This window comes from Papio anubis, chromosome X (genome assembly GCF_008728515.1).
Source record: "Papio anubis isolate 15944 chromosome X, Panubis1.0, whole genome shotgun sequence".
Taxonomy (NCBI): Eukaryota; Metazoa; Chordata; class Mammalia; order Primates; family Cercopithecidae; genus Papio; species Papio anubis.
In genome coordinates this window covers 68084649-68105030 of record NC_044996.1, presented here as the reverse complement: position 1 = coordinate 68105030, position 20382 = coordinate 68084649, and the positions used below count along the sequence as shown (strand labels likewise).

At 34.2% G+C, this 20382-nt stretch overlaps 1 protein-coding gene across 5 annotated transcripts in view; it reads right to left on the bottom strand.

The window, feature by feature from the left end:
• Nucleotides 1-20382, bottom strand: part of HDX (highly divergent homeobox) — a 188687-nt gene that overhangs the window by 103872 nt on the left and 64433 nt on the right. For all 5 annotated transcript variants that reach the window (XM_031660578.1, XM_031660577.1, XM_031660579.1 and 2 more), the window contains one exon: nt 12018-12071. In XM_031660578.1, the coding sequence (XP_031516438.1) occupies nt 12018-12071 (54 nt within the window). The remainder of the gene's footprint in view (nt 1-12017; nt 12072-20382) is intronic.

Genomic DNA, 20382 nt, shown 5'->3' with positions numbered 1-20382 from the left:
ATTTACCTGTTAATAAACAGTTGGTTTGTTTCCAGGTTTTGGTTATTATAAATAAAGTTGATATAAACATTTATGTGCAAGGCTTGGTATGGATATGTGCTATAAATTATCTTGGGTAAATACATATCAGTAAAATAGCTGGATGATAGGATGAGTGCATGTTTAACTCTTTTAGAAATTGTCAAACTGTTTTAAAGAGTGTTTTAACATTTCTGGCAGTCTCAGAGTTCCAATTCTTCCACATCCTCATCAACATTTGGTATGATCAGTCTTTAATTTTAGTCATTCTACTGTGTGTGTAGTTGCCTCAATGTGGTTTAAATTTACATTTCCCTTATGATTAATGGTATTAAGCACCCTTTCACCTGCTTATTTGCCATCTCTATATCTCCTTTGGTGAAGTGCCTTTCAGTTTTCAGGCCATTTTTTATCTGGTTTGTTCCCTTATCGAGTTTTTGAGTATTCTTTGTATATTCTAGAAACAGATCCTTTTATCAGATAGACCTTCTGTTATATGTTCTCTCTATCTGGGCTTGTCTTTTCATTTTCATAACCCTGTCTTTCTATAAAATAACTTCATTGCAGTACATTTGACATATAACACAATTTTCCCATTTCAAGGGTACAATTAAATTATTTTTAATAATTTTATTGAGTTGTACTAACATCACGTATCAGTATTAGAACATTTTAATTTCTCCAATAATATCTCTCATGTTCATTTCCATTTACTTCACTTTCCCATCCCTAGCCCCAGAAACCTCTTGTCTACTTTCTGCCTCTATGAATTTGTATGTGTCTTTCAGGACATTTTACATAAATAGCATCATACAATATGTGATGTCTTGTATCTGGTTTCTGTCACATGATAGAAATCACATGGTATCTTTGAGGTTCATACATGACGCAACATGTGTCAGTAGTTAACTGACAATAGGCTTTCCATAGACGTATTTTAACAGGTAAGGAAGTTCCACTCTATTCCAAGGAAACAGTGTCTTCAGAGAAGCAGGAGTTTTTTATTGTGATACATTCTAATTTATCAATTTGCTATTTTATGAATCATGCTTTTAATGTGAAATCTAAGTAATCTTTGCCTAGCCAAAAGTCACAATTTTTTCTCTATGTTTTATTTTAGGTCTGTAAAATAACTGTAGTTCCTATGACTATGTCTATGATCCATTTTGAGTTGACTTTTTTTTTTTTTTTTTTTTTTTTTTGAGACGGAGTCTCACTCTGTCGCCCAGGCTGGAGTGCAGTGGCGCCATCTCTGCTCACTGCAAGTTCCGCCTCTGGGGTTCACGCCATTCTCCCGCCTCAGCCTCCCAAGTAGCTGGGACTACAGGTGCCCGCCACCACGCCTGGCTAATTTTTTGTATATATATATTTTTTTAGTAGATAAGGGGTTTCACCGTGTTAGCCAGGATGGTCTCCATCTCCTGACCTCGTGATCCGCCCGCCTCGGCTTCCCAAAGTGCTGGGATTACAGGAGTGAGCCACCGCGCCCCGGTCCTAGTTAATTTTTATATATGGTGTGTGCTATGGACCAAAATTCATTTTTTGCATGTGGATATTCAATCATTATAAAACCATTTGTTGAAAAGACTACCCTGTTTCCACTGAATTGAATTCACAACTTTTAAAAACATAAGTTGTCTAACTCCGTATCCTGTTTCATTGATTTATTCATCTAACTCCAATAATACACTGTTTTTATTCCTATAGCATTGTAATAAGTTTTTAAAACATGCAGTGTTATCCTGTCAATTATATGTTTTTTCAAAGTTGTTTTGGCTATTTCCAAGTCATTTTAGTTACCATATAAGTTTTAAAAATCAGTTTGTAATTTTCTACAAAAAAGTGACCTGAAATTTTGATTAAAATTGTTCTAAATCTATAAATAATTGTGGGGAAAATGATAGTATATTAGAAATTTTGTCCCATGGAAAGAAAAGGCATATCTCTCCATTAAAATCCTTCTAATTTTTTTCACAAATATTTTATAGTTTTCAGGGCAGAGGTTTTGCATAGTTTTTGTCCGATTTATCCCTCAGTATTTCATATTTTATGTTATTTTCAAATGTGTTTTTAAAATTTCAATTTCTGATTATACGTTGGTAGTTTATAAACTCACAATTGGATTTTGTGTATTGAACGTGTATCCTGTAATTTTGTTAATCTCACTTATTAGCCTTAGTAGCTTTTTAAGTTAAATAGCATGGGATTTTATACATAAATTATCATGTCTTCTGGAAATAAAGACACATTCATTTCTTCTCTTCTAGATTGGATACCTTAAATTTTTCTTGCATTGTCTAGAACCTCCAGTAAAATGTTGAATATAAATTGTAAAAGGGGACATCCATGACTTTTACTTGACATTAGTGGGGAGGTATTCACTCTTTCACCATTAAGTATAATGTTAAGTACGTGGTTTTTATACATACATTCTACAAAGTTGAGAAAGGTCCATGTTTTTTTGCAATGAAAAGGACAATTAAAAAAAACTAGCTATATATTTAAATGGAAAAATAATAATTGCACATATTTGTGGGGTACATATCTATGTCTTGATACATTTCATGTATAGTGATCAGATCAGTGTTATCATCATATCCATCCTTATTTGTTTTGTGAACATTCAGTATCCTTCTTTTAGCTATTTGATACTAATAACTAATTTAACAATAGTCATCGTACAGTAGTATAGAACACTAGAGCTTAGTCCTATTTACCTGTAATTTTGTCTCCTTTAACAAATCTCTTCATATGATCCCTTTCGTTTTACTATTTCCTGCCTCTAATATCTTCTGCACTACTTTGGCCTATATGAGATCACTTTTTTTAGCTTTCAGATATGAGTGAGAATATGTGGTGTTTAACTTTCTGTTCCTGACATATTTTACTTAAAATAATGTCTTATAGTTCCATCAATGTTGACATGAATGACAAAATTTAATTCTTTCTTATGGTTTAATAGTATTCAATTGTATATATATACCACATTTTGCTTTAACCATTCATCTGTTGTTGTACACTTAAGTTGATTCCACATGTTGGCTATTGTGAATTAGTGCTGCAATAAACATATTGGTAGAGATGTCTCTTCTATGAAATAATTTCTTTTCTCTTGGATAAATACCCAGTAGTGGAATCGCTGGATCATATAGTAGTTTTACTTATATTTCTTTGAGAAACCTCCATGCTGTTCTCCATAGTGGTTGTACTAGTTTAAATTCCCACCAACAGTTTATAAGAGAGCTCTTTTCTCTGCATCCTCACCAGCACTGGTGATTTTTTTTTTTATCTCTTTGATAATTGCCATCCTAATAAAGTAAGGTGTTAATACATTGTGGTTTTGATTAGTATTTTCCTCATACTTAGTAACGTTGAACATTTTTCATACACTTGTTGACAATTTCTTTCTCCCTCTTTCTGTCTTTCTTCTCGTTTTCTCTTTTCTTTTTCTAAATTTAACTTTACGTTTAAACCTTTATTTTTGGTTAAGAATACCTGTGCACATTTGCTATTTAGGAAAGTTACATATCATAGGGGTTTAGAGTACACATTATTTTGTCACTCAGGCAATAAGCATAGTACATGATAGGTAGATTGTTTATCCTCACCCTCCTCCCACCATCCACCCTCAAGTTGGTACTATTGTCTGTTATCCCTTCTTTTTGTCCATATATACTTCATGTTTAGTTTTCACTTATAAGGAGGCTGTGTGGTATTGTTTTCTGTTCCTACGTTAGTTCACTTAAGATAATGGCCTCCACCTCCATCCATATTGCCTCTTTTTTATGATCACGTAGTATTTGATGGTGTATATGTACCACATTTTAAAAATTTAGTCAACCATTGAGGGGCACTTATGGTTGATTTCATGTCTTTGCTATTGTGAATAGTGCTGTGATGAACATACACATGCATGTGTCCTTACAGTAGAATGATGCACATTCCTTTGGTTATATACTAAATAATGAGATTGCTGAGTCAAATGATAATTCTGTTTTAAGTTCGTTTAGAAATCGCCAAACTGCTTTCCACAATGGCTGCACTAATAGACACTCCCACTAGCAGTGTATAAGTGTTCCCATTTCTACACAACCTCTCCAGCATCTGTTTTGTTTTGATTTTTAAATAATGGCTATTCTGACTGGTGTGAGATATCTTGTTGTGATTTTGATTTGCATTTCTCTAATGATTATGAGCATTTTCATATGCACGTTAGCTATTTGTATATATTCTTTGCGAAAGTTACTGTTCATATCCTTTGCCCACTTTTTAATAGGGTTGTTTTTTGCTTATAAACTTGTTTAAGTTCCTTATAGTTTCTTGACATTTAGATCTCTGTTGGATACATAGTTTGCAAATATTTTCTTCCATTCTGTAAGTTGTCTGTTTACTCTATTGAAAATTCCTTTTGCTGTGCCGAAGCTCTTTAGTTTAATTTGATCCCACTTGTTAATTTTTGGTTTTATTATTCTTGCTTTTGGCATTTTCATCATGAAGTCTTTGCTCAGTCCTACGTACAGAATGATATTTCCCGTGTTATCTTTCAAGGTTTTTATAGTTCTAGGTTTTATATGTAAGTGTTTAATCCATCTTGAGTTGATTTTTTTAATATTGTATAAGGAAGGGTTCCAGTTTCAATCTTCTACATGTGACTTGCCAGTTATTCCAGCATCTTCTATTGAATGTGGAATCTGTTTCTCATGGCTTGTTTTTGCCAACTTTGTCGAAGATCAGATGGTTGTAGGTATGCAGTCTTATTTCTGGGCTCTCTATTCTGTTCCATTGGTCTATGTGTCTGTTTTTGTACCAGTACCATGCTAGTTTGCTTACTATAGTCTTCTAGTATAGTTTGAAGTCGAGTAATGTGATGCCTCTGGCTTAGTTATTTTTGCTTAGGATTGCTTTGGCTACTTGGGATCATTTTTGATTCCATACAAATTTTTAAACAGATTTTTCTAATTTTGTGAAGAATGTCATAGGTTTGATCAGAATAGCATTGAATCTGTGGATTGCTTTGGGCAGATGGCCATTTTAACAATATTGATTCTTCCTATCCATGAACATGGAATGTTTTTCCATTTATTTGTGTCGTATTTGATTTCCTACAGCTGTGATTTGTAATGCTCATTGTAGAGATATTTCATCCCTCTTGTTAGCTGTATTCTTAGGTATTTTATATTTTGTGGCTAATGTGAATGGGATTGTGTTCCTGATTTGGCTCTCAGCTTGGATGGTGTTTTTGTGTAGAAATGTTATTGAATTTTATACACTGCTTTTGTATCCTGTATTCTGCTTACATTACTTATCAGATAAAGTAGCTTTTGGGCAGAGACTATGGGGTTCTTTAGGTATAGAACCACATCATCTGCAAACAGAGGTAGTTTGACTTTCTCTCTTCCTACTTGGATGCCTTTTATTTCTTTCTGTTTCCTGATTGCTCTGGCCAGGACTTCTAGCACTATGTTGAATAGGAGTGGTGGGAGGTATTCTTGTGTTGCTCTGGCTTTCAAGGGGAATGCTTCCAGCTTTTGCCCAATCAGCATAATGTCAGCATAACTGTTGGCCATTTTTTTGTCCTCTTTGAGAAATGTCTTTTCAGATAATTTGTTCCTTTAAAATTTTGATTATTTTTTTCTGTTGAGATGTTGCAGCTTTTAAAAATATTCTGGATATTAATCTGCTGTTGGGTGAGAAGTTTGCAAATATTTTTCCCATTCTTTAGGTTGTCCTTTAACTCTGTTGTTTTCCTTGCTATGCAGAAACGTTTTAGTTTGATATAATCCGATTTGTTTATTTTGTCTTTTGTTGCCTGTGCCTTTGAGGTGTTATTGATAAAATGTTTTCCTACACCTGCTGTTTGTTCTATTTGTTGAGAAAATGCCCAGAAACACATTACCTATGTTTCTTTCTAGTAACTTTGTTGTTTGAGGTCTCTCATTTAGGTATTTGATCCATTTTTAGTTGATTTTTATTTTTTTGTGTAAGAGGAGGTCTAATTTCATTCTTCTGCAGGTGGATATCCAGTTTTTCCATTACCATTTATAGAAGGCTTTCTTTTCCCAATGAGTGTTCTTGGTACCTTTGTCAAAAACCATCTGACTGTAAGTACGTGAATTAATTTGCATGTTCTCTCCTCTGTTTTAAGGTTCTATATGTTCGTTTTTATATCAGAATCATGCTGTTGTGGTGACTACAGCTTTGTAGCATATTTTGAAGTTTGGCAGTGTGATGCCTCCTGCATTGTTCTTTTTACTCAGTATTGCTTTGGCTATTCTGGCTCTTCCTTGGTTCCATTTAAATTTTAGGATTATTTTCTCTATTTCCATAAAACATTTCATTGGTACTTTGATAAATATTTTATTGAATCCGTAGATTGCTCTGGGCAGTATAGTCATTTTAATAATATTAATTCTTCCAGTCCATGAGCTTGGAATGTGCTTCTATTTATTTTTGTACACTTCAGTTCCTTCTATCAGTGTTTTGTTTTTTTAAATGAAGTTCTTTCAACTCATTGATTAAATTTATTTCAAGGTATTTTATTTCTTTCAGTTATTGTAAATAGCATTGTCTTCTTCCTTCTCATCCTGTTTGTTATGTATAAAAATGCTACTGAATATGTATGTTGATGTTGTATCCTGCAACTTTACTGAATTTGCTTATCAGTTTTGAGAGTTTTGTGTTTCAGTCTTTAAGTTTTTCTATGTATGAGATCACATTGTCTATTAAAAACAGATAATTTTAATTTGTCCTTTCTAATTTGGATGCCCTTTTGTTTTTAATTTTACCTAGTCACTGTGGCCAAGACTTTTAGTACTGCGCTGAATAGAATTGATAAAAGTGGGAATCCTTGTTTTGTTCCAATTCTTAGAAAAAAGGCTTTCACCTTTTTTCCATTCAGTATTATTTAGGCTGTGGATTTTTCATAAATGGCCTTAATTGTGTTGAAGCATTTTCTTCTATATTTAATTTATCAAGAATTCAAATAGGTAATGGATGTTGAATTTTATCAAATGCTTTTTCTTCGTCTGTTGAGATAATGTTTTCTTCTTCATTCTATTCATGTGATGTATCATGTTTCCTGATTGTGTATGTTAAACCATTCTTGCTTTCCTGGAATAAATCTCATTTGATCATGGCATATTTTTTGATATATTATTGGATTAATTTTGCTAGTTTTTTATTGAGGATTTTTGCATCTATGTTCTTTAGTGATATTGGCCTGTTGTTTTCTTTTTCGGTTGTATCATTATACGCTTTTGATATCAGGGTTACGCAGGCCACATAGAATGTGATAGGAAGAGTTCTCTCCACTTTGATGTTTTGGTATAGTTTGAGAATAACTGGTAATAATTCTTCTTTAAAGGTGTTGTAGAATTCAGTGATGCAGCCATTCAATTCTGGAATTTTATTTGTTGGAAAACTTTTTATTATTAACTGAATCTTGTTATTTTTATTTGTCCCTTCAGGTTTTCTATATCTTCTTTGTTCAATGTTAGTAAGTCATATGTGTCCAGGAATTTATTCATTTCTTTCAGGTTTTCTAATTTTTAGGCACGTTGCTGTTCATAGTAGTTTTAATGATCCTTTTTATTTCTGTGGTATCCAGTATGACATCCCCTTTTGCATTTCTGATTTTATTTCCTTGGGTCTTCACTATTTCTTTCTTAGTCTAGTTAAGGATTTGTCAATTTTGTTTATTTTTTCATAAAACTTTTTGTTTCATTGATATTTTATTTATTTTTCACTTTCCATTTCATTTAGTTCTCTGATCTTTATTATTTCTTTCCTTCTACTAATTTTGGATTTGGCTTGTTCTTGATTTTCTACTTACTTAAGAAAAATGCATTTTAACGTGATTATTTGAATTTTTTCTAGTTTTTGATGTAGACATTTATTGCTATTACCTTGGCTTTAATACTGCTTTTGCTGTTACCCATAGGTTTTGGTATGTTGTGTTTCTATTTTCATTTGTTTCAAGAAATTTTAAAATTGTATTCTTATTTTCTCCCTTCACCCATTAGTCATTCAAGAGCATGTTGTTTATTTTCTATGTATCTGTATAGCTTCAAATGTTTCTCTATTATTGATGCCTAGTGTTAGTCCACTGTGGTCAGATAAGATATTTGATATGACTTTAACTTTTAAAAACGTGTTGAGACTTGTCTTGTGTCCTAACCTATAGTCAGTCCTGGCGAATGCACCATGTGCTGATTAATGTGTATTCTGCAGCTGTTGGATGAAAATGTTTTGTAAATTTTTTTTCTGTTTTGTTTGTTTGTTTGTTTTTTTGTCTATGGTACAGTTTAAATGCACTGTGAGTTTTTGTTGTTGTTTTTGTTGTTGCTGTTGCTATTTATCTTTCTAGAAGATCTGTCCAATGCTGAGTGTGAGATATTGTAGTTCTCAACATTTATTGTATTACAGTGTATCTATCCTTTTAGATCTAGTAATAATTGCTCTATGTGGGTCCTCCAGTACTGGATGCATATATATTTATCCAACTATATGCTGTCTACATAAATTCACCTCACCTGTAGAGACATGCATAGAATGAAAGTTAAAGGAAGGAAAATGATATTCCATGCAAATAGAAACCAGTAGCAAGTATGAGTACCTATATCTATATTGGGTAAAACAGACTTCAGTAAAAAGCTGTAAGAAGAGACAAAGGCAAACATTATGTAGTAATAAAAGTAACAATTTAATTCAATGAGCAATCTTCAATTGTTTCCTGTTTACTTTTGTCACTACCATAGGAGACTTTTTTCTTTTAAGAGACAGGACCTTGCTATGTTGCCCAGTCTGGACTTGAACTACTGGGATCAAGCAATCCTCCCATCTCAGCCTCCCAAGTAGCTGGGACTACAAGCACACACAATCATGCTTGGCTTTTAAAAAAAATTTTGCAGGCAGTCACCCAGTTATGTTATCATGCAAGTCCTGGCCTACTTTTATCGGCTATGGTTCCAATAATAGTTCAACTTTCATAACTTTTGTGGTGTTATTTTCATCTGCTTGATTTATCTAGTTCCACAGGAGCTTCCAGTAATCCCTACTGGTGCCACCTAAGAGGAGAGAAAGAGCTCATCTAGACCAGGAACTTGTGAGGAGATACCTACCCCCGTTGGTGTTGCCCAACAGACTAATGTCCTTCAGTGGAAAATGGAAACTCCATTCTTCAGGAATACATAGCACACTTTCTGGACTAGTTGCTCATTGTGGCTTGGTCCCTCTTCCTGTTGACAATAAGCCACTTGTATGTCTAGGTAGAAGAAGTAATTATCTTGCTTACAGGAGTCAAGAGACTAAGCTACTCTTTGTGTCAATATCTTCCTTGTTATTATTGCCTGGTGTCTCCTGATTAGGGAGAGAATATCCTGGTCTAGCGGGAAAGGAGTGTAATTCTCCTGGCTGCTTATTGTCAACAAAACTTCCAGTTAATCTTCTTTGTCAAAGTTGCCAGACTCACTTCATGTTGTTCCTGACATGCCTGCTCCAACTGGTGGCAGATGGGGATGGGGAATGAGCTTACCAAAGCTTTCTTGTGTTGCTAAGGTGGGGGACATGAGGTTCCTGGTTTGGATGGCCTTTTAGTGTTAAATGAGGGGACCAAAACACCCTATAGGTCCTGTAACTTCTGGAGTCCCTAAAGGGGCACTTTATTTTTTCATCCTTTCAGAATTCTCCTTTGGTAGCCTCTTACATTGTTTTCATGGTTTATAGTTCTACTTTTTGGGGAAGAAAATGGATAAAGGAATATAGACAAACTTGGCCAATACTGAAGTCCTAGCTTCATTTTTATTTATCCTATCCATTATAAAATAACTTGAGTTATCCTGCTTTTTGTTTCTTATTTTTCTAATTTCAACTCTTATTATAAAGTGTATGTGTGCATGGGTAAACTGAATAATGGTGAGGCTTCAGGTCCCAGTGATCCCACATCCAGATCATAAGCCCGGTACCAAACAGGTGGTTCTTAAGCCCACACCCCCTCTCTCCCTCCCACATCTAGTAAGTCCCAGTGTCTATTGTTCTTATCTTTATGATCATGTGTATTCAATGTTTAGTTCCCACTTAAATGTGAGACCATGCAGTATCTGGTTTTCTGTTCTGGCATTAGGTCATTTAGGAAAATAGCCTCCAGCTGCATGTATGTTGCTACAAAAGACATGATTTTATTCATTTTTATGACTGCACAGTATTCCATGGTGTATATGTACTATATATACTTCAATGCTGATGGGCACTTAGGTTGATTTTATGACCTTGTTATTGTGAATGGCACTGTAATGAATATATGGCTGCATGTGCCTTTATGATAGAGTGAATTATTTTCCTTTGGGTATATACCCAGTAGAGGCATTGCTGGGTCAAATGGTAGTTATATTTTAAGTTCTTTGAGAAATCTCCAAGTTGCTTTCCACAGTGGCTAAACTAGTTTGCATTCCCAGCAACAGTGTATTTGATTTTCTCCAATGACTGAGGAGAATCAGTTTTGTTTCTTTTTGTTTTGTTTTGTTTTTTGTTTTGCCTTTTTAATTATTGCTATTCTGACTGGTGAGAGATGGTATCTCATTGTGGTTTTGGTTTGCATTTCTCTGATGACTGGTGACATTCAATGTTTTTTTCATGTTTGTTGGCCTCTTGTATATCTTCTTTTGAAAAGTGCCTGTTCATTTTTAGTTTAGTCTTTTGCCCATTTTTAGTTAGATTGTTTTTTAGCTTCTTGATTTGTTTAAGTTCCATGTAGATTCTGGCTGTTAGACCTTTATCAGATGCATATTTTACAAATATTCTCTCCCATTCTGTAGGCTGTCTTTTTACTCTGTTGGTGATTTTTTTTTGTTGTGCAGAAGCTCGAATTTAATTAGGTCCCATTTATCTTTTTTGGTTTTGTTGTGATTGTTTTTGGTGAGTTAGCCATAAATTATTTGCCAAAGCCCATGTTGAGCAGGGTATTCCCTAGGTTTTCTTCTAGGATTTTTATAGTTTTCAGTCTTACGTTTAAATATTTAATCCATCTGGAGTTAATTTTCATATGAGAGATAGGGGTCCAGTATCATTCTTCTGCACATGGCTAGCTAGTTATTCCAGCACCACTTATTGAACGAGGAGTCATTTCCCTATTTATTATTTCTGTTGATTTTGTCAAAGATCAGATGGTTGTAAGGTGTGCAGCTTTATTTCCAGGTGCTTTATTCTGTTCTACTGGTCTATGTGTCTGTTTTAGTATCAGTACCATGCTGTGTTCATTACTGTAGCCTCATAGTATAGTTTGAAGTCAGGCAATGTGATATCTCCTGTTTTATTCTTTTTGCTTGGGATTGCTTTGGATCATTTGTCTTTCTAAAAGTCTATTCATGTATCTTTTATGATTAAAGCCTTTTAATGGTTTCCTATCTAGGGACCAGTCACATCAAAATCTCCTGGGATATTTGCCAAAATGCAGATTTATTGGTCTTACATACAAAAAATGAATGAGATTCTTCGAGAAAGCACAATTTTACTGAAGTTCTGTTATAATAAGATTTAAAAATTTACAGCAGTTGTATCAGAAAGCTAGAGCACAAAATAAGATTGGTAAACATTAATTACTCATCATTTCTAAATACTGACTTGCACTAAAAGGAAACAGTAAAGTAAATTATGCATTACTGATTGAGATATTTTATATTAATTATGATTCAATTGTCTGATCAAATTAATTGGGTTGATTAGATGTAGAAAAATCATATTTTATTAATTATTTTGGAGTCACTTTTAAAACTGAGAAAACTGCCCATGGATTATATGGTGTGCTGATTATTACATTATAATTCAGATTACATTTGCAGTATATGTAAATATTACTATCTTGAAATATGTCCTTTGAGACAATGTAGTGCTATCAAGGTTCAGTTTTGCCAGCTTTACAAATATGATGGCAATTTTCTCAATGGCATTCTTACTAACAGCACAAGGGGAAACCCATTTGCTGCTTTAAATGAAAGATTACTTACTGCTCTTTTTCTAGAACACCCTGTAATCCAAGGCACAGTAAGGTTTCCTGAAATCTGTGAAAACAACAAATGGAATCTCAGTAAGCTATTTATTGACAGTACTTGGAATGTTGATCAATACCAAAGATTTCACACACTATTTCAAGATAAATCTGCATTCAGAACATATTCCCCATGTGTAAAATGTTGTTTCCTTATTGAACTCAACAGATTTAAAGGGTCCTTCTTGGTGAAAAAAATTGAGAAGTGGTGCAGACTTCTGGGAATTCAAAAAAAAAAAGGTTCTAAGGCATCGTTGGGGAGCCTACGATTGTTGGGACTCTGTTGCAAATTTTAAAATCTATAGATAATACAATTGTTATAATAAAAATTCAATGCTTTTAGAAGCGAAGAAGTTACAAGAAGTTTAGAATACAGTAGTCCCCCTGTATCCACAGATGGTATGCTCTGAGACACCCAGTGGATGTCTGAAACTGCAGAGAGTATCGAACTCTATATATACTATATTTATTCTTATGTATACATGCTTATGAAAAAGTTGAATTATAAATTATATAAGAAATGAACAATAATAATAAAATAAAAGTATTGACAAAATACTGTAATAAAAGTTACGTGAATGTGTCCTTTCTCGAAATATCTTATTGTACTTTTGCAAGTTACTGAAACCATGAAAAACAAAACCATAGATAAGGGAGGACTACTGTAGTCACATCTTAAATAGGGCTTTACCACAAAGCAAGAGATGACTTCATAATGAATGACGTGCACTATAAACTACTTAAACACATTACCTGTATTTACTTTGTAAACTCAGCACTGACTAATGGATTTATTGCTACATGTGTTTTCTTAATACAAATCTTAGACCTACAGTATAAATGACTGAAACAATGTTTCTCCAATAATGGCCTCAATAGAAGTCTATTCACTGTGCTCTACACTCTTTTTTGCAAAATGGTGAATTGTATATTTTAATAAGCCCATTTGTTTAATGAAATATTCTCTTTGCATAAATAATGTACTACTGTAAAAGGGAGAAAAAGCAAACCTTTCATCATTACTATCTATACAACAAATCTTTCTAGATAAAAATGTGTTTGATAAAATTTTTTCTTTTTGAATTATGTTCCAGTGTCTAGTTTTGGTAGTGAAGTTTAACAATGTTGCAATCTTGAGGAGGTATTTCCTGCATATTATGCAAGTATTTTATACTCGAGCAAATACTTTCTGATAATTTCCCAGAAATGGTGAAATATGTTGACCTTTACTAATGGGGCAGGGTATTGTGGTAGTTATGGATATATTCAAGTTCAATACATTCTTGTCTACCTAAGTACTTTAGTACTCACACCCAAAATTGAAATAATGTTCTTACAAATCCTATTCAACAGTATGGTAGTCCCTTTTTAAGTAGAAACCACTAAGACAAATGGCCAGTAACACCTTATTACCTCAGCATTGCTACACAGGTAGACAGATGCTACTCTAGTGGGATTTTAGGGAGCATTTACAAAGACAAAGGTAGTCTGTTAGCTGTGGTTCAGGTTAGCCTGGACTTAACTATGCTTTATCACAGGACACACAAGAATTGGGGTGTACCTCTCACTTGCTCTTTCCTTCCCTTCGAAACAGATGCCTCCTGAGAGACTGACAAGGCAATTCAGCCTCAGTAGGTCATGGAAGTGAGAACAAGGCATTTGATAAAATATTTAATGTTTTTCATAAATTATAAGCAGTAATGACCTAAATAGTATTATGCCTATTGACAAAGAGTGATATCAATGTAAATAGTAAATTAATATTCTCAGTTATTCAAACTTCAGGTAAGCTGTTACTGCTCCTGGCCACCAGACCTGCCATTTTACTTTGAGTTACAAGTATACCAAAATGCAAGGAATAAGTTAAACATGATATAAGCTCCAAATAATACTTTTAAGGAAAAATAAAAATATTTTACTCAAGATAAAATACTATTACAGTAAAATGGCAATTAACTGGAATGCTAGGGGTTAATGAGAAGGTGTGAATAATTAATTTTTAATGATGAACTGAAGGTGATAAAAAATTTATTCTTAAAAATTATTCAAAATATATTTTTTCTTTTTATCCCACCAATGTGTACTAGGGTTTGAAAATTCATTGTTAGCCTCAGTAAGGGAAATAAATCTGCTTAAATAATACCATATAATCTAGAAAAAATATAGATACCAAGTGTTTTGGATTCTCTGTTCACATATTATTTTCCATTGTAAAATAATTCAAAATTGACCATACAGAATTTCTAGAAAATATATGATAAACCAAATGAATTACAAACAAAACAAAACTTTAAACCTAAAAAATTACATGTGAAATAATAAAGAGGATACAATAAACATTGTAATAGAATTTATATAAACACTGACTATACATTTGAGAAATGTAAAATGTGGTTTTCTGTTTAAGTCAATTGTGTGTAAGGAAGAAAATACAAAACTCCTATAAGCACATAGTATGCAAATATTATAAATTCCATATGATTTTGGAAGAAGTTTCACTTTTTTTGTTTTATAATTCCGTGTCAGCAGTTACATGATACTCAAATGTTATATTTAACTAATCTCTAATGTTTACTTCAAATCCATTGTTCAGTTCATTACATTTCTGGTAGAACTCGGGAACAGCTGGTCAAAGTAACTGAATTTGTAGGCTTTTTTGAATAAATATCTTTGTCCAAATTTGGGAAGCTTTATTTAGTGAAATATTGATGATCTATTTCTCACTCACCAAAAGCTATGAAATGCAATACTCAAATTAGAAGGGTAATATACATCTCATTTAAATGATATTTCAATTCCAAACTCACTTTATACAGACTGGTTTGGAAAATATGAAATAAATCTTCAAGGAGATGAGACTGATTTAACAAATATATTAGAACATACACATCCAAAAGAGTGTTGTACATTTCCAAGTAGAAAATCTGGAGTGTTATAAACTCATTACAATGATGTTGACATTATTCAAAGCATTTTGGAAACTTTCATTTTGGAATTGTCAGTTCATGCCGCATCCAGAGATTTTGTCTCATTACACTCCTTTTATTTTAACTGAAAATATAACAGCCCCAATTGAACATTCATATTAGTCACTAAACGTGGCTTAGAATAAATTCTATTTTTTAAAATCAAATGTTCCCTCAAGTGATAATTATTTGTCACTACTGAAGCATGTAAAAAACTTCCACCAGCTCCTAAAGCAATTGTGAAAGAACTTCAAAAACTTTTGACAAAATTGAACATTAGTGAAATAAGTATATATAACTTTCCAATCAGGTATTTCTTCTATATGTGGTGCTGTTTTAGAGTGCTACAGGAAATAAAAGATCAGTAAAAGATAATTTCCTGGGCGGCAAGAACTATTGCTTGAGAGTAAGAGGTAAGACAGGTACATGAATGTCTGTACTACAAAGAAAACTTAAATGTCACAAGGGAGGTACAATAAATGAAGTGCAACAGGAGCTCTAAATATGACAAAATTACATCTACTTGTGAATTGATGTCTTAGCTTAACCTTAAAAGATGGGTAGAATTCTAATAGAAATAAAAAAAGATCAGCATTTTAGGGGAAAAAATAGAATGGCATGAGCACAGTGGAATAAAAAGATAGGATGTATTTGGGGAATGGTCAGTTCAACCAGAACTAGAAAGGGGAGTTAAGGTCACTGTGTGGAGATCATGAATGGCAAAGTGCATTTATATCAAATTCTGTAGAAAATAGGTAGCCATTGAAGGCATTCAAACAGATGTATGATATGATCACACTGTATTTTTATGCAATACAAATCTTAGGTATCTATGTGCATACAGTAAATTAAAGAAGCACAGAAACTATTATGATAGCTTGGAAGTGAAGTAATTCAGGCTTGGAACCAAGGTAGAGAGGTAGGAATTAAGAAGAGAAATATAAAGCATACTACTAAAGAAAGGCCTTGTGTATAAGATGGAAGAGAATGAAATAGTCTGGAGATAATAAAAATTGTCCTTTTATGGCCAACTGCTTCCCAGAGTGCCTGGTCTTCTGGAGCTAATGGAGAACTGCAACTTTAAAAGTAAATGAAAGAAAGTGTACTTACTGTTGGAAATCTGCATCTCATGGCTAAGAGTGGATACACAACGAAAATAATGCACTTATTTAGATGTATACTGGAGTCACATCATATGTATACTTAAGGTTCATGAATTCAACTATAACACATTTGCCAGTCTCATGTAAAATCATACTTTTACTTTAAATAGACTCTACATATCAAGGTATCAATTATATATGATATGTCTTCATTACTGTACATGGTTGTACATTCATAAGAAGGCATGCAGATAGTTAAGTTTCATAGATGATTTAGGTATTTTCAAAGGAATTTTTGCTGTTTTATTTTACACAATTTAGACCCCATATATGAATCTGCTTTAATGTTTCTGCTAGATAATTAGATTGCCAAGAGCAAATTACCAAGTTTTAAAAATTTATTCTAATTATTTTATATAGTCACACAGCGATTATATGTTAAAAACATTCATTTGATTTCAAAAATATGTTGTAAAGACAGTTCAACATATATGCTGTACTTCTTATTTTAAAAATCTGAGACCAACTTATGAAGTTAGTAAAGCTACTGTCTGATATATACTGCATTTTATGTGAGCCAGGAAAATTGAGTATTTGATTACTTAGCATTTTGTTAAATGGAATATGATTAAATGAAGCAATCAAGCAATAATCAGGCCTCTCAGAAGAATTCAGCAGTAAGAGACTCATAAATCAGTGTTTTAGCTTTCCATCAGTTGTTTTAGTATTAGCTGAGCATAGAAACCTATCAATCACTCTGCTTTAATAGGCAGAGTTTCCTAATTTTTTTTCCAATTATGAGGTGTACAGCACAGAGAACATTGCTGGGCATACGATAGCACTCAATAAATATTTACTGACTGACTAATTGAATTCACTTGGGTGTTTATTATTCACTAGCTGTAATTTGCCAAAATTTAACAAAAAGCCAAGAGTGGCAATATAGATGAGACTAATGCATGGGGTAAGGAGCTGTGGAGGAGGGGAGTAAATTATTTACGGTTGAGAACAATGTGTTCTGGAGCAAAGAAAAAAGATGTCTTCTTGTATATAAAAATATTTTCCTCTTTTCTCTCTACGAATTCTTCAGAAAAGTTTTCAGAAATTAGAATGCCTTTACAAATTAAAGTTTCAATGCTACAACTTTTGGATGAACAAGTAACATATTTTTACGCATATGAATTTTTCTATTATGTGATAGAAATCTGGTGCTTAGAAAACTATTAGCCTGGAAAGTTCACCTAATTGAAAGCCAAAATGCTATTTGAAATTTGTTTTTATACATAGTAGTAAAATTTTACAAACCACAAGAAATTAAAATCAGGGAAGCTAGAATTCTAAGATGTTTCAGTGTAATTATAAAAGGTACTCAGATGGAACATTACAAAACAAATTAATCCTACTGATTCTTGAGATATTGTCTGTTAAAAATAATGGAAGTTTAAAAATAAAATAATGTAAGTTAATATGTGGAATGTTTATCTTCTTATCCAAAGGCACTAAGGAATAAACAATCACAAATCTAGAACCCCTAAAATTATGTGCTCTAGCATATTGTAAAATATTACATTAATTCTACTCATATAAAAAAGTAGAAATTTGGGAAATATAAAAGCTCTTTACTAATTTCAGAAAATAAATTGTAAGCATTAGCTTTAAATTCTAAATACATTTATATAGTTGAAATGAAGCAGTTCATTACATGCACATTCAGAGATCAGTTCAACAAACAACAACAAAAGATTTATTGCTTTTGCCAGGCTACCCATATTTGCTGGGCTGGAATAGGATGGTTACCATGAATCACAACTCTATATCTTTTCTTTGTGTATGACTACATGTTGAACCAAAATATAGATTTTTTAAATAAATCAAACACAATGTCTCTTTGTAGCATTAACACTATATGGATTGATACATTTATTCTGAAATTTAAAAAAAAAAAAAAAAAAAAAAAAACAGCAGAAAGAAGTAAGCAAGATGAAGGCCTAGGTAGCTCTAGATCCTTGTCCCCCCAGTAAACATTAAATAAACAACTAGTGACTAGTTGAAATAACTTTATAGTAGCTCTTGAAACCATATTCACAACCAATTGAGTATACAATCAAGAAAATGTCACATTCAAAATAGTAGGAGATTTCACAGTTTTTTTATTTGGCTTGTTGTACTCCTTCCTGATATGGCAGGGCACATTTTTGGGGAAGTGTGGTGGCCTGATCCCCAGTCTCTTCTGTGAGTAAGACAGTGTGAGGTGGACTGAATTTGCAACATTTTAATCTGTCTGGGGTCTGCCTGAGGAATTTGTCTCTTTATCTCCTAATTTGGAGTTCAGACAACCAATAGTGGCACATCTCAGATCTTAGGCTAGTGGAATTGGTGAGAAGCAGTGAACAAGGCTCATGAAAACCTCAGAGAAACTGAAGACCCATGGACGCTTGGGGAAAGAGATTACTAATTGAGGAATATAATAGAGCAGCTAAGGGTTTTGGAGGATGCCGGAATGAGAGTTTAAGAAAATCTAGATATTTAAAAGTAGCCACATAGAGCAGGGGCTTCAAGATGGCCTGCTAGAGGCATCTGGTATTCACCTCCTCCACAAAGAAGAAACAAAACAGCAAGTAGATAATCACATTTTGAATAGATCACCTAATAGAGAAGGCTGGAATTCAACAAAGAAGTAACAAAACACCTAAGGTAAGGAAGGAGAGGGGAGCAAAGAAGCCTACTGGGCCAGTGGGAGCTAAGAGCCTTGAGAGGTTCCCCAATACAAGGAAAGAATAAGCTAGTGACACCCAGTAGTACACATTTCTACCATGGATTCCTACAATCTTAGCTAATGGAAAGTGCCTCAACTCACTTAGACCCTGAAACTAACAAAGGAAGCTGCTTGAAGATGAATTGACAGCATTGCTCCAGAGAGGAAGCTCACACCAGGTCCCCCTCACACACCAAGTCCTAAACAGTTACAGCAAGATGCCACTTTGAGAGGCCAGTCCCTATCAGATTGCTTCCTGCCCTGCCTCTCCAACACCTCCTGCATCTCCAAATCCCTGAAGCCTAATTGCCATCACCCACATGAATCTGGACTGTGATGCTGATTGGTACCACCAGGGCTGAAGCACAAGCCATTGGCTGTAATCCTTCTGCCTCTAATATCAGAGCTGCCTCACATTTAATAGCACCTTGAAAAAAGGCTACCATACTTACAACTCCCACCTGCAACTGAGATGCCTATTACCCAGCCACCTGTTCAGGATGCTGCCACTGAAAATAATCTCACCCTCCCCACCAGCAGAGCTGCAGCACAGCCACTGCTATTCCCACCAAGTATTCTGTAAAAGCCTGGCAATCACCATGCTCCAGCCTACTGCAGCCAGTGCCTGCACACACCATTGAGGGCGAGAGGACAGGCCTTCCTGGCTCAGCTTCATCCATCCCAATGCCTGAGCACACTGTTAGTGCCTGTAGATTACCCCGCCCCATCCACCACATTTGGCACTACTCTTGGGTGCCTGAGGACAGGTCCACCCAGCCCATCACAGCCACTGCCAACAGCAGGATGAACTGTGTGGGAGACAGAGGGTTGTCCTGCCGTGGCTGCTTCATCACTCAGGTCACATTGACTCCTCAGGGGCCCAAGGACTCACCCACCCATCCAGGACGTGGCCAGCATCTGAGGAAGTTGCCTGGAGGCCCAAGAATCACCACACCTGTACCTGCTAATACCAGTGCCAGAGTATACTACCCTAGGGCCCAAGGACAAGCAGACTCAGCTTGCCACAGCCACTGAGGCCCCAGGACTGGCCCATCTGAATGTCTCTGTTCCCAACAAAACTTCAACATAGCTTCCACTAAAAATCACAACCTAAGCATTAAGAAAATGACAGACACTGCTGATGCTGTTTACAGGTGAGGAAATCATGCAAGGACTATGCTAATGGACACACCCAGAATGAAAGCCAAAGTGCCCTACCCAACAAACCCCACAGATACATCTTCAGGAAAAAGTGCTCCCCTACAAAAGCAAATTAAAAATATTGGAAGAGGCAACTGTTATACCAGATGCTCAGATGTCAATGAAAATACATAACACAAAAAGACCAGGAAATATGATACCTCTAAAGGAACAAAATTTCTTTTTCTTTTTTTTTATTATTATTATACTTTGAGTTCTAGGGTACATGTGCATAACGTGCAGGTTTGTTACATATGTATACTTGTGCCATGTTGCTGTGCTGCAACCATCAACTCATCA